We start from the raw sequence: 15672 nt of genomic DNA, 5'->3' as shown, positions 1-15672 counted from the left end.
GGCCCCAGGTTCGATTCTGGTCAAGGGTATGTACCTTGGTTGTGGGCACATCCCCAGTAGGGAGTGTGCAGGAGGCAGCTGATGGATGTTTCTAGCTCTCCCTCCCTCTACCTTCCTCTGTAAAAAATCAATAAAATACATTAAAAAACACACACAAAAAAACACTGGCTGGGGCACCTGGCTTGACGAAGGGAGAAGGGCCTGTCCTGCCCGGGCGAGCGAGGTAGGCCCTGGGCGGCTGCGGCTGCGGCCGGGACCCTGACGTGCTTCCGTGGGCGGGGCCAGCTGCACGCAAGCTCACTTCCGACGCGGCTGCGAAGTTCCGGGTTCTTACGGTTGCGGCTGTTTGTAGGGGTTGCTAGCTAATAGACTGTGTGCTTTAACTGCCGAGGGCGATGCGCTCTGGTGCAGTCGTCAGGGTCTGCCAGAAAGCCTGCAGATGCCTGTTGTCTGGTTTTGGGGGTCGAGTAGATGGGGGCCAGCCAGAGCGGTTGACGGAAGGGAGTAGCCTCCTTGGAGAGCCCCCGAGGTCGCCCGCGGAGCTGCCTGGGGGGAGCGAACCAAGAGAAGCCCCAGAGTCTGGAGAGGGGAGCGAAGCGCTGGTAGAGATCTGTCAGAGAAGGCATTTCCTCAATGGCACCCAGCGGCGGGTTAGCCGAGATTCTCTCCTGAGCGGGTGCCACGCCGGCTTTGGCCCCTTGGGCTTAGAGTTGCGCAAGAACTTGGTGGCAGAATGGTGGTCCTCCGTGGTGGTGTTCAGGGAACAGGTCTTTCCGGTAGACGCCCTCCACCATGAATCGGGCCCTTCGCTGCCCGGGGACAATGCCTTCAGGTTAGTTTCCGCAGAAACTCTACGCGAAATCCTGCAAGACAAAGAACTGAGTAAGGAACAGCTAGTAGCATTTCTTGAGAACTTATTAAAAACTTCTGGGAAACTACGGGAGAACCTCCTTCACGGTATGCTTCATGATTTCATGCTTCAAAATAGGTGTCGGGGTGGAAAGGCAATCTCGCGCGATTCTGCGAATTGCAACTGGCCCTTTACTCACGTGGAAAGGAGATTATGTGGTTCTCACTTTTTGAGGTAGTTGGGTGTATTGACAGTGCTTCTGCGCTGGAGAAAACTGGCCATGTAATCTTTACTGTTACTTAAAAGAATCTGACCGAAGCACCAACCTGGTAATGCTCTTCATTTCACAGAGCAACCCCTATAATTTTAGAGTTAATTGAGCAGCCCTAGAATTAGGACCTAAATTAAAGCCTGTATTTCAATCATTTGTTCATCGTTACTAAAATGCTTGTAAATACGTCCACAGTCACCCTTCAGTTTTACACAAAATCAAAACTCATTTTTCTAGAGCAAAAAGAAAATGCCCTTCCCTGGTTTTTCTGATCTACAGTCTGTTGTTTCGAGAGTCATGTAGGCAAAACAGGGCTAATCAAGCTTTACAAGTGACTTTTGAGTGGATACGCAAACTTATTGAGGTCCATTTGCCTTTAAAGTCAAATAGAACATGATTGCTGAGATGCTGAAAACAAAACAACTCGGGTTCTTTATAGGACCAACTTGCAGCCACAGCATCTCATCTTTGCAAAATGCTATCCTTGCCATTTTTCATTAAGTGGTACTATAAAGTAATTTAAAATAAACAATGTCCATGGTTCTCTGAAAATCAGTACCTACATTATAAATTGTTAAAGATTTCCTTAAGGGAATAAATCAAATGGAAACAAACGAATAAGTGTGATAATTTTTATTTACACTACTTTATTCCATGGTTTTATTTTGGGGGAGTTAAACCACTGCTCATTACCATGCCCTCCCCCTCAATCAATCTTTTCTTCCTTATTAGAAAATGAAACTTAGCTCTCTTAGATGCCCACCCATCAAAGCATCTATGTTGTGTCAGACTTTTTGTTGCCTGTAGGAAACTTAATCCATCTATTTGCCAAATCCTTTGGTTATCTAGTGTTAGAGTTACCCGGTTTGCCCTTGCTTTCTGTTTCCAATAACCTTTTTGTTTTGTTTTGTTTTAATATATTGATTTCAGAGAAGGAGAGAGAGAGAGAGAGAAACATCAATGATGAGAGAGAATCATTGATTGGCTGCCTCCTGCTTGTCCCCCACTGGGGATCCTGCCGGCAACCCTGGAATTGCCCTGTGCATGTGCCCTGACCAGGAATTGAACCTTGACCTTCTGGTTCATAGGTCGATGCTCAACCACTGAGTCACACTGGCTGGGCACCCTTTCTTACTTTATGATTGGTTTTTTAAAATTCTTGGCCATTATGTCTTCAAATATTTTTACTCATTCTCTTCTGCCTTTCTGTGATAATTACCATATTTTAGTTAAACACAATCCCATTTTAAAGTCCATGTCCAGTAACTCATAATTTTCTGTTTCTACTATCTGTTTTTCTCTGGGCTTTTGGTCATTTGGACTTTCCTGATATTCTAGATTAAGTTGTGAAAAATGGTAGAGATAAATTGAAGCTTTGAGTGGTGTTTTCTTCCTTCTGGAAGGTTTTACTTCTTTTTCTTTTGGCAGGCAGCTAGGGTGGGAGCATATCCTCTTAATAACAATCCAGGATTAAGTTTATTTGGAGGCTGGGCTGTCTTTTCAGTCATCTCTACCTCTAGAGCAGTGGTTCTCAACCTTCCTAATGCCACGACCCTTTAATACAGTTCCTCATGTTGTGGTGACTCCCAACCATAAAATTATTTTCGTTGCTACTTCATAACTGTAATTTTGCTACTGTTATGAATCGTAATGTACATATCTGATATGCAGGATGTATTTTCATTGTTACAAATTGAACATAATTAAAGCATAGTGATTAATCACAAAAACAATAATTATATATGTGTTTTCCGATGGTCTTAGACAACCCCTGTGAAAGGGTCGTTCGACCCCCAAAGGGGTCGCGACCCACAGATTGGTGACTCACAGGTTTAGAACCGCTGCTTTAGAGTGTAGTGTCCCTAGTGAAAGTTGTGGGTATTTACCAGGGCCCCTCCTTGATGAACCAGGAACTATAATTTTATATATATATTAGAGGCCTGGTGCATGACATTCATGCACTAGGGGGTGGGGGTGGGGGTTTCCCAGCCTGGCCTGCGGCCTCTCGCAGTCCAGGACCCCTCTGGGGATGTCCACCTACCGGCTTAGGCCCGCTCCTTGGCTTAGAGGTCCTTAGTGCTGCTGCAGAGGTGGGAGAGGCTCCCACCACCGCCTCTGCGTTTGCCAGCTGTGAGCCTGGTTTTGGCTGAGCAGAGCTACCCCTGTGGGAGCACACTGACCACTAGGGGGCAGCTCCTGCGTTGAGCGTCTGCTCCCTGGTGGTCAGTGCGCATCATAGCAACTGGTCATTCTGCTGTTTGGTTGATTTGCATGTTACCCTTTTATTATATAGGAGATATATATATATATATATATATATATATATATATATATATATATATATATTTCAGAGAGGAAGGGAGAGGGAGAGAGAGAGAGAGAGAGAGAGAGAGAGAAACATCAATGATGAGGGAGAATCATTGATCGGCTGCCTCCTGCACATCCCCTATTGGGATTGAGCCCACAACCTGGGCATGTGCCCTTGACCAGAATTGAACCCGGGACCCTTGAGTTCACAGGCCAACACTCTATCCACTGGACCAAACCGGCTAGGGCAGGAACTGTAATTTTTGTACTTTCCAGTCACATCAAATGTCAGGAAGCTTTGCTCAGCTCTGCTACTTGAGAATTGGAAAAGTAGCACTGAAAGGGACAATATGCTCTTCCCTTTTCTCCAAAATTTGGACCCTCACGTCCTTACTGCCTTGATAGTTCTCCTGTGTCTTTTTAAAAATATATATATTTTTATTGATTTCAAAGAGGAAGGGAGAGGGAGAGAGATAGAAACATCAATAATGAGAGAAAATCATTGATCGGTTGCCTCTTGCATGCCCCTCACTGGGGATTGAGCCTGCAACCTGGGCATGTGCCCTTGACTGGAATCGAACCCGGGACCCTTCAATCCACAGGTCAGTGCTCTAGCCACTGAGCCAAACCACCTAAGGTGTTCTCCCGTGTCTTTAAACAGATTTTTTTTTTTTAAGTTTCTGGACCAGCTATCAATAAGCTAGTGGGAATCTCAAGTAACTTTTGAACACATTCCTGTCATTTAGTGGGATATAATCTTTTATATAACTAGCATAGACAACTACAAAGAAATTTTGAACTTAGGTTTACTCTAAATAGGAATGTTGGAATTGTAACTGAGGACATTTCATATATATTATGGGATAGAGCAAATAGATTAATGTTCTTAGAAACCAGGATTTTCTCAGTAATAGAAAAGAGATGCAAATATAAAAGAAAAAAAAGGAAAAAAATATAAGACGAATACATTTTTTAATGTTAAATTTGAATTGGCAATATCAGTATGAACTCAGGATAAAAAAAAAATTTCCTAACTTTCTTCATTGAAAGGGCCTAGAAGCAATGACAATAGCAATGAGTACACCTAGTACCCAACGTTTGGTTTCTAAAGTAAACCAGTGCTTGGAGAAATGGCTGATTCCAGGTCCAGGGCAGGGAAAATACAAGGTGAGTTTGGGACATTTTATGGTGCTAGAAAGCAAGGAATTACTTGAAGACTTGTGGGATCATGTCAAAAGGACACATGTTGGCTTGAAGGAGACTCTCTCCCACTGGCTAAATTTGAGACAAATTGAACATTAAAGTAAATATTGATGGTAATGGATCATAACACATTAAATAAAATTTAAAATAATTAAACCATAGTGTTAACGAAAGAAATAAATGATTGAGGTTGCTGTTGGAGGGAAAAGTAGAGAAAATTAATGTTTTTACTAGTACATAAACTGTGCAATAAATGTAGAAGGAAAGATTGATTAGAAAAATCACCATGCGCCCTAACTGGTTTGGCTCAGTGGCTAGAGCGTCAGCCTGCGGACTGAAAGGTCCCAGGTTCTATTCCTGTCAAGGGCATGTACCTTGGTTGCGGGCACATCCCCAGTAGGAGTTGTGCAAGAGGCACCTGATCGATGTTTCTCTCTCATCGATGTTTCTAACTCTCTATCCCCTCTCCCTTCTTCTCTGTAAAAAAAATCAATAAAATAAATAAAAATAAAATAACAAATAAATAAAATGAATTATTTAAAAAAGAAAAATCACCATGGTATGATTTTATAATCCCCAAAGGTATAATTGATTCAAGCAAGGATCATTAGTGGATTCTAAAATATAGGTGGAAGATTGTGGGGGAGCAGGGTTTTGTTAGGAAATGGATTACCTTAATCAAGTAATCACATTTGTTTCATTAATAGGATAATTTGATATTTTGTTCCTCCTGTTAAGATGCACTAAGACATTCACATCGACTATGTAGTATTATTTCTGCTAAAAATAATTAACCCAAATTAAATCATAAGGAAGCAATCAGACAAATCTCTAATGTGAGATAATCTATGACTGGCTTGGACTCAAAAGTCAATGTCATTAAAAGCAAAGTTAGAGAGGGAGGAGTCAGGGGAAATGTTCTAGATTCAAAGAGATTAAAGAGATGTGGTCAAAATGGTGTTTGAACCTTATGGAGAAAGAGAACAGCAATAAATGACATGGGTGATAATTGGACAAAATAAGGATATTGACCATATGTTAGATGAAATTATGGTATGATTAATTTTATTGTTTAATGGTAACAGAAAATTAGGAGATGAATGCTGAAATGTTTTTGGGGTGAACAAAAAAAGTGGCAAAATGTTGGTAATGGGTGAATGTCAGTAAAAGGTTTACAGATATTTGTTTATTGTACTATTTCAACTTCCTTGTAGATTTGAAAATCTTCAAACTGAAAAGTTGGGGGAAAGCTACCTAAAATTAAGTGGTAATTAAGATCTGCCTTAATAAATAGCTCCATGCTACTTGTACTGTTGTGTTAGCATTAATATATTATTAATTTGCCTGTGAATTGACCAAAATGATTTGGGTTTATAGAATAGTTTTATATGATGATTGATTTACCTTTTGACAGGGGCCTTGGAGCACTATGTTAATTGCCTGGATCTGGTAAACAAGAGGCTGCCTTATGGCCTCGCTCAGATTGGAGTGTGTTTTCATCCTGCTTCTGATACTAAGCAGACATCTAATGGTGTTAAAAGGTACAGAAAAATGGCTTGTGTTTAAATAGTCAAGAATCAGTCATTTTCACTTTGAGATAGATTATATAATTTTCAAATAAGTAACTATTTGATATTTCTGATATTCAAAGAATCGGTGAGACGACGGAAGCTTCACTGGTATGGTTTACTTCAGCAAGAACTGCCAGCCAGTGGCTTGATTTCTGGTTACGTCATCGACTCCTGTGGTGGAGAAAGGTACTACAGTAATCACCCTTAATTCAATAGTTAATAAGTATGTTGTCTTAATGTGTCAGAGGTAATATTTCTCTTTAATAAATGAAAAATTTTGATGGAGCTATATTATATTTATAAGATACAGCTATACTAAATCAACAAATACAAATAAAAAACTCTAATGATTTTCATTGTTCCATATAACAAAGTTACTTCGGTAAAGACATCTGTTAATATTTCTCTCTTGCTCAGAAGCCTTTGTTGATAAGCTTTTACATTCAAGGTAAAGTTCACATTCCTCACCTGGCATTCCTGGCTGGTATGAATTTGACCCTTGTCCGCTCGTACGGCTTTAACTTTTGTTCCCTATCTCCACGAATTCTCCATATTAGTCAAAATGATTCTATAAATTTGTAATCAAGTTTTAGTGTACGCTGAAGATGAAAGAGTTGAAGTAAGCATTTTTGTCTCCCCATTTCTCCAACTCTTAAAATCCCCAAACACCTACCTAAATTAAGTAGAATAATCACAATCAAGCTCTTTATAAAAGGATAAGAATGGTATGTGATACTTCTTCATCTCACTTAGTTCTTGGTTGCCTTCCCCTCCTATTAATTAGGATAATATATATGATCATCAACAGTTTTTCTCTGTAGTTTGGATTTGGGCTTGACCATTTTTATTCAGCTGCTGCATAATAGCCTTAGGCAACTTACTTTTCAACACTTACTGTAATAAGTTAATAAGACAAATGAACTTTCTTTTTCAGTTTGCTGTGAGTCCATCTAACTTCAGCAGCAGTGACTGTCAGGATGAAGAGGGACGAAAAGGAAACAAACTTTACTACAATTTTCCCTGGGGAAAGGAGCCAATAGAAACCCTGTGGAATCTAGGAGATCAGGAACTTTTACACATGTATCCTGGAAATGTGTCTCAATTACATGTATGTATTACCTTGAACTTGTAATGTATCCTTTACCCAGATTCTCTGTGATCAGTTTTGGACCATTTGAATGAAGATAAGCTGCAAACATGTACACATGATCTCTTAATACTTCAGTATGTGTTTCTCGAGTGGAAGGACACTCGCCTATGTAACCACAGTGCAACCATCAAAATGAGGAAAGTACTGGTAAGAGTAATTCAGGATTACCATCCCATCAGAGAACCCTTCAAATGTAACCGATTATTCCAGTATGCCTTTATAGGTCCTGGACCTTATCAAGTCACATACTTCATACAGTTGTGTATCCTTATAGTCTCCTTCAAATGAATAATTCCTTGTGTCTTTTCCTTATCTCTCATGATCTTGATGTTCTTGAAGAGTACAGGCCAGTTCCTTTGTAGGATGTTCTTTAGTTTGAGTTTTTTTCATGTTTCTTCAGCCACAGAAATGGTGCTGCCCATTCATTATATCATAGAAGTCTTGTGATATAAATTGGTTATTGGCGATATTAACTTTTATCACTTGGTTAACATGTTGCTAGATGTTGCTAAGCATGCTGGGTTTCTCCAATGTAAAGTATTTATTAATTGATAAGTAATTAACAAGTCTTTTATGGGCAGGTACTTAAAGACTATTTGCTTTTCACAAAATTTTGACCTACCAGTTGCAGCTTCTATTGATGATTCTTGCCCAAATCAATTATTACCACAAAGGGTTGCCAAATGGTGATTTAAAAATAATTAATGTTATCATTTTTTCTAGATTTATTGGTCAGTTTATGTTCTGATTTTGTAAGTCTAAAATGTGTAATTTTAAAAGATAGCTCTGCTAAATGATACTTTGTTTTTGCTCTACTTTTCTGTAAAGGGCCGAGATGGACGAAAAAATGTGGTTCCTTCTGTCTTATCTATAAATGGAGATCTGGACCGAGGCATGCTGGCTTACCTCTACGATTCTTTCCAGCTAACAGAGAACTCCTTTACAAGAAAGAAAAATCTTCATAGAAAGGTGCTTTTGATATTTCAGAGATAGACTTGGGAAACAAAATATATGTTTCCCTCCTTTTTTTAAGGTTAATGTGCTTGGTTTCTAACATAAAGTCTGAAAAATAAAATTTTCTTTAGTGCAAGTAATTTGAGTATTTTTCAGTGTTTTTTTTTTTTTTTTTTTTAATCTGGCTGCAGGAATAATAAGCAGGTGCTCACAGAATAGAACAAGACATTTCTATTGGGTAATTCCAAAGGCATTTGTGTTTCATCTTAGGGAACTAGACAGCTATCTCTGATTTTTAGCCTCTAAGCCTTTCCATTGATAGCTCCCATTTGCCTCAGAAGCTGAGTGTTAAGTAAGAGTAAATAAGACAGACAAGGTCAAAACTGTGGTGTTGACCTCTGCTTCTGGTCTGATCCCGAGTGGCTGATCACTGGATCATAGGGATTAGATATGGGCCTGGGTTAAGGGAAAGGCTTATTTTAGGACAAACAATTTTTTGGGGGGGGGAGGTGAGGGAATCAAATCAAGAGGCAGGAGGGGTTAATGCTATAGGAAAGAAATTACTAAAGAGTAAGATTTGGGGAGTCAGTGGGGGAAAAAAGAACATCTGTAATACTTTCAATAATAAAGATGAATTTTTTTTTAAGTAAAATTTTGGAAGAAACAGGAAGAATTAAGACAGAATCAAGAGTATAGGTGGAGGGATTTGAAAAGGAGTTATTTGAAACAGGGAGGAAAGAAATGATGGTATAGATATAAATAGGCTACCAGGACTGGTTAGCCTTTGCAGGAAGTTTTGTTCATACACTGTATTTTCTTAGGGAATTAGGAGGCAAGTATTTGCTTAAAATGTGGAGGAGTAGGGATTTAAGTGGCAAGAGTTTAGAATAGTCATATTCCCCTTGAATGTGAAAGGCAGCTGTCCCAAATCAAAAGTTTTAACATGTTGAGTGTTCAACTGGATTTGGAAAATGAGTTTGTAGCACCACTCTGTGTAGTTAAGTGATTGATTATGCAGTGCTCGGTTAACCTATGGCCATAAGTCAGATTATGAAACTGCTCTGGGGATGGGATTTATAGGGTGTCTGTAGCATACAAGCAAGGTGGATCCTTTCTCTTATACCCCACATCGAACCACCAGCAAAACCTATTAGACTTTGCCTTCAAAATATATCCTGAATCTGACCATTTCTTCCCACCTCCACTCTTTCTAAGTGGTAAGTCCATATGGCCCCAGCTGAGTGGGAAAACGATGCCAGGAGGCATTTTATCTGACAAAAAATAGAGTTGTCAGGAAAATAGGAGAGTATCAGGCGAACTCATTTCTGCAGAACATCTGGAGAAATCCATGAGCAGCTGGATATACACAACTGAAGACATTGTTACAGGTTTTTGTGCGGCCCCAGCTAGCTTCCATTTTCACACAGAAAATTTTACTGTTTAAGAAGCCCATGTTTGTTAGTGCTTGTATTTCAAGATGTATTGTTCTCCCACCCCTTTCATTTGCTTTAGGTACTTAAGCTTCACCCTTGTCTAGCCCCTATTAAGGTTGCTTTGGATATGGGAAAAGGCCCAACAGTGGAACTAAGACAGGTGGGTTAAATGAGTTCTGATGTCATTATTTTAATTATAACCATTATTTCAAGTAAATGAGTTTGCCATTTAGAATTTTATTTTGATTCATTTACTTTTTAAAAAAATATTTTTCTTCAAGTAGGACACTTTGGATTGTCACAGTGGGGAAGGGGTGCTACTGGAATCGATCTAATGGAGGCCAGGGATGCTTCCAAACATATTATGTCAGCAGAGCCGAATGGGAGAAATCCTACTCTAATGTTTTAGCTCTAGATTGTTAAGGGTGTTTAAAAAAACACACACAAAAACAACACTTTTTTTTTGTTAATCCTCACGGGAGGATATTTTTTTTCCCCATTTTTTTTTCAGGGAGGGTGAAAGGGAGAGAGGAAGAAAGAAACATTGATGTGAGAGAGACACATTGACTGGTTGCCTCCTGAACCCACAACCCAGGTATATGCCCTTGACCGGAAATTGAACAGGAGACCTTTGGGTGCTTGGCCGACGCTCCAACCACTAAATAACACTGGCCAGGGCAGGGGCGTTTAAAATTTTGCTTCATTTTGCTTCACCATTGCTTGTTAAGAAAACAGTAAATTTACTATGTCATTGACTCATTATTATGTGTGTATTTTCAGTCAGGCTTTTGTCTCCAGCATTCCACTGTAACTAATCAATCATCTTTTCTTTTCGAAGCATTTTCTTTAGTTTGCTCCAAGAATACTCCTCTCGAAGTTGTTCTCATTCTTCTCTGGTGGCTTCTCCTTAGTTTCCCTTTCCTTGCTCTTTTTTCTCTTGCTGACATGATAGTAAAAACTTTCGGACTCAGTTTCTCAACTCAAATGACTTTAGAGTGGACATAGATAGCCCTTTGGACTTATGTTTTTCTCTGACAAAACCTGTTTTGAATGATGATGATAAAAATTCTTATATTTGGTATAAAATTTTCTCTCAGAAGATTTGCATTTAATATTCATCTTTGCGGGGCTTAATTTCTTTATTTTCAGAGAAAGTATACAATTTTAAGTGTACAATATGTAAATTATAAGCAATATTATCACATAATTAAAGGAATTTATGCCCATTTTTAAGATTGAAAAAGGTGACTTGTGGTTTCAAAAAAATAGAGTAATCACTCTAGCTACTTTTATTTCTTTCATATTTGAATTTTTTTTCCAGGTTTGTCAAGGGCTGTTTAATGAATTACTAGAAAGTGGAATTTCTGTGTGGCCTGGTTATTTGGAAACTGCACAATCCTCATTGGAACAACTTTATTCAAAGTAAGAATTGTCTTCCTTTCGATAAAACAGTATTTTTTTCAGAGTTGTTTTTTTAGATGTTTCTTCTTTATTTTATGAGTAACAGATCTCGCTTCTAAACATATCTTTATATAATGTAACTTGAAAGTATTCCTAATTTTCCCATTTACCGAACCACATGCCCATAGTTAATTGCTACAGCAGGAAACACTCTTCATCAGGCATACTTGAGTACATACCATGTGCAACTTCAAGACTTAATGTCATGAAGTATGTATACCTGAGTTTATCAATTTACCAGGATTGGAATTATATACATTGGATGCATTTATTGAATAGAGTGCCTTCTCCTTACTGGAGTTGTGGTTTATTTTGAGGTTGAGTGGAAAATAATTCCATCCCAGAGGACAGAAAACTAGTCTCCTCAGTGATTGGCATCTCTGTTTACCTGGTCGCTCAAGATTAAAACCCGGGTGTCATCCTTAGCTCCTCCCCCTTCCTTATTCTCCACATTCATTAAATGTTGCTCCCTGCTTCTTAGATACATTTCAAATCCACATCTCTCCATTTTCACTGCTACTACCCAAGTGAAGGTCACCAATATCTCTTGCCTGGATTATTGAAGTAATCTCCTAATTGACCTTCCTGTCTCTAGTTTTAAAACTTCTGTTTTTCAATAAAGGAATTCATTCTTTCCTCTGGATTTATTTTGTGATTTTATGTAGCTTTTTGTGTTGAATACATACCTGTTGGGTGAAAAGTTGTCAAACTTTGTGTTTTTCTCCTTAGTTCTCTAATAATTGGTTAAAATACACCTTTAAGATGATGTAAAAAGAAAAGTAGGTTGTTATGGGTAAGATAAACCAAAATGAAGGGATGGTATTTAAACTTTTCAGTCCTCTCGGTTCTAGAATCATATCCTTTGAGTCATGTGGACGTTATCAAATTATAGTTTTTCTTGATACAGTAAAGGCTTTATTGTTTTAGGTTATTTTTATCCAAATATTTATTAAGCGCTTAGTGTGTTTTCTATACTTTGATATAGCAATAAAAAAGGCAGAGAAGTTTCCTGTTCTTATGCAGCTTATATTCTAGTGGGATAAAATAGACAGTAAACAAGTAAATAGATAAATAAGGTAATGTTGATAAGAGTCTAACAAAGCAAAGAAACAATGAGATAGTGTGACTGGCTAAAAAGCTATTAGCCTACAAAGTTACATATCAAGCATTATTTTGGTATGATATATTGTGCACTGGACTTTTATTATGGTAGCATTATAAGAGACTTTCATCTAAAACAATTTTCTTGGACTGCATTAAAGTACCAAAAGGCGGAGGTTATTCTGAGGTTTACCCATAATATCACCCCAAATGGTATTTTGATTATTTCTCAGATTTTATTTTCTTTTTATGACTTTTCAGCTATTACAGTAAGTCAGAAACTTTCTGAAAATTTTACTTTGAATGCGATTCAGAAACTTGAAAAAGGTGGTTTTGGTCTAGCCCTCCAGCCTTGCTTTGAGTTTCGTGACCCTGAAAGTAGCATGGGTTCTAAAGTATTTAAAGCTGCTAATGTGGTGCATTTACAATTTATGTTTGTGTGCATGTATTTTGTTTAACTACCTTTTTTCTTAGATATGATGAAATGAGTATCCTCTTCACAGTTTTGATTACTGATGCTACTTTGGAGAATGGATTAATACATCTGAGAAGTAGAGACACCACTATGAAGGAAATGATGCATATATCCAAAGTAAAAGACTTTTTAACCAAGTATATATCATCAGCTAAGAATGTATAAATTTCAATATTGGTGTAATAAATGTTTGTGTTTTTTAATTTGGGTGTCATATTAATTTATTGAAATTAGTTGTTAGCTCTCTTATCCTATAGATTCATTCCCCCCCCCCCCCCCCCCCCCGCTCAGAATTGGATTATTACCGGGTTTTTTACTGTTTGGATTTTATTTATTACATCCCCAGGATGTAGTTTATTTAACCTGTTCCTCTAGGTTGGAAATTGAATCCAGCGGCTTGATCAGCTTTTAAGTTCAATTTTTGTGGCAAGATTATTTAGGTTGTTGTGATCGCCCATCAGGAGTCATTAATATCTGGTTGTTTCTTTCTTTCTTTCTTTCTTTCTTTCTTTCTTTCTTTCTTTCTTTCTTTCTTTCTTTCTTTCTTTCTTTCTTTCTTTTTATTTTTTTTACTGAGAGGAAGGAAGAGGGAGAGGGATAGCGAGTTAGAAACATCGATGAGAAACATCGATTCAGCTGCCTCTTGCATGCCCCCTACTGGGGATGTGCCCGCAACCCAGGTACATGCCCTTGACTGGAATCAAACCTGAGACCCTTGAGTCCGCAGGCAGATGCTCTATCTGCTGAGCCAAACCAGCTAGGGCTGGTTGTTTCTTTTGAGGGGATGCTAGCAGTCATTGATCAATGCCTAGATCAGTCAGTTCATTAGAGATGGCAAAGTGGTGATATTCTGATTCTGTCTTCTTCTTTTGTTGGCTAGAATCCTATTTAATAAAAGGCTGATATGCAAATTGACCAAATGGCGGAATGACTGGTCATTCTGATGTGCACTGACCACCAGGGGGCAGATGCTCAATGCAGGAGCTGCCCCCTGGTGATCAGCGTACTCCCACAGGGGGAGCGCTGCTCAGCCAGAAGCCCTGAGCCGGGCTCACAGCTGGCGAGTGCAGCGGCGGTGGCGGGAGCCTCTCCCGCTTCTGCAGCAGCACCAAGGACATCCCCCAAGGGCTCCTGAACTGCGATAGGGTGCAGGGCGCAGGCCGGGCTGAGGAACCTCCAGAGTGCACGAATCCTGTGTACCGGGCCTCTAGTCCTATATAATAAAAGGCTAATATGCAAATTGTCCCTACGGATGGGAGTTCATCCTTCCTGGGAGTTAGATGTACGGTGACCACCAGGGGGCAGTGCGGAACATGGTGGATGTCGGCAACACAGTGCTGGCAGTGGAGGTGCTGCCACCCTGATGAAAGCGGGACTGGGGCAGATCAGTGGAGCAGGTGAGTGGGTGGTGCCAGGCCAAGGTGGGTGCGAAGGGAGGCCCCGGCTGGCAGGCAGAGCCAGCAGCTGCTAGGGACCGTAACCATGCATGAATTTTGTGCACTGGGCCTCTAGTAATTCTATAAAGGAGAATGTTTCATCTACTGTTTGCTTAGACTGCAGCGGTTCTCAACCTGTGGGTCGCAACCCCTTTGGGGGTCGAATGACCCTTTCACAGGGGTCGCCTAAGACCATCAGAAAACACATATATAATTACATATTGTTTTTGTGATTAATCACTATGCTTTAATTATGTTCAATTTGTAACAATGAAATTGGGGGTCACCACAACATGAGGAACTGTAATAAAGGGTCGTGGCATTAGGAAGGTTGAGAACCACTGGCTTAGAGGTATGGAAAAAGTTTGGGATAAATGTTGGATTCATCACCTTTAAAGTTAATTTTTTGGATGCTAAATTGGATGCCTTTTCAGTGTTTAGAGCTAGCAAACAAATCTGTGTGTGTGTGCATTTCCCCACAAATGAAAAAATTAATGAATTCACACTGATATTTTCTTACTTTCTTTTTTTTTTAATCCTCACCCAAGGACATTTTTCCATTGATTTTTAGAGAGAGTTGAAGAGAGAAGGAAAGACAGAAATATCGATGTGAGAGAAACACCTCGATTGGTTGCCTCCTGCACGTGCCCCAACCAGGGAGGAGCCTGCAACCACAGTATGTGCTCTTGATCGGAATCGAACCCGGGACCCTTTGGTCCACAGGCCGGCACTCTATCCACTGAGCCAAAATGGCTAAGGCCACACTGATATTTTCAATTTAAATTCAGGATTGCAAAATGTGTGTGTTTTTAAATCAACTTTATTAATATAATTTACATACAATCAATTGACCTATTTTAAAGGTACAAATACAGGTTTTGAGAAATGTGTATCCACCACCATAATGACAATATAGAACATTTCCATCACTGAGAAAAAGTCCCTTCGTGCCTCTTTAGCACTTTAGGGTTTTTACTTAACTCTTCTATCATACGTTGTATCTCCTCTCATGACAAGAATCCCAGTTCTCAAGAATGTTGAGGATACTGGAATGCCATGCCATGCTCATTTGCTTTGTCTCATAGTAATCACAGCAGTCTCAGAATTGAAAGACCAATATTACCATCATATGTCTATCTAAAATTTTCAATTTTATTTTTGTAGTTTGAGGTTCAATACTTTGTTTTAATGTAACTATGAGAAACTTAAAAGTTTATTTTTTACAAGTGATTTTTCTGAAGACAATCTTAGTTCTCCCCAAAGGTACTTTTATTCAGATACTTTGTCTTAGGGACTTTAGCCTTCACAGGAGGATTGTATTCATGGTGTCTGATCATAGAATGCTATCTCAGGCAACATAGAACCACTTTGGAAAATAGTGTGGCTCTAGTCAGTTTGGCTCAGTGGCGAGCATCAGCCTGCAAACTGAAAGGTCCCAGGTTTGATTCCAGTCAAGGGCA

General features: G+C 39.2%; 1 protein-coding gene across 4 annotated transcripts; it reads left to right on the top strand.

Annotated features, from left to right (window-relative positions):
* The first annotated feature begins 205 nt into the window (after positions 1-205).
* POLG2 (DNA polymerase gamma 2, accessory subunit) lies at positions 206-12979 on the top strand. Of its 4 annotated transcripts, none has more exons than XM_059669978.1 (8): positions 207-957; positions 6046-6172; positions 6283-6388; positions 7137-7310; positions 8181-8321; positions 9819-9899; positions 11061-11161; positions 11682-12979. In XM_059669978.1, exons 1-8 carry the CDS (start codon positions 396-398, stop codon positions 11761-11763), a joined length of 1374 nt encoding a protein of 457 aa, XP_059525961.1. In that variant the 5' UTR covers positions 207-395; the 3' UTR covers positions 11764-12979. The 4 variants fall into 4 exon arrangements, with proteins under 4 accessions (XP_059525960.1, XP_059525961.1, XP_059525962.1 ...); XM_059669979.1 differs by having other exon boundaries at positions 209-957; positions 12805-12979; XM_059669976.1 differs by having other exon boundaries at positions 209-957; positions 12776-12979.
* Positions 12980-15672: the final 2693 nt, after the last annotated feature.

The sequence above is a fragment of the Myotis daubentonii genome, chromosome 16 (assembly GCF_963259705.1).
Source record: "Myotis daubentonii chromosome 16, mMyoDau2.1, whole genome shotgun sequence".
Taxonomy (NCBI): Eukaryota; Metazoa; Chordata; class Mammalia; order Chiroptera; family Vespertilionidae; genus Myotis; species Myotis daubentonii.
Note: the sequence above shows the minus strand (reverse complement) of the source record. Positions and strands in the feature narration are given on the sequence as shown.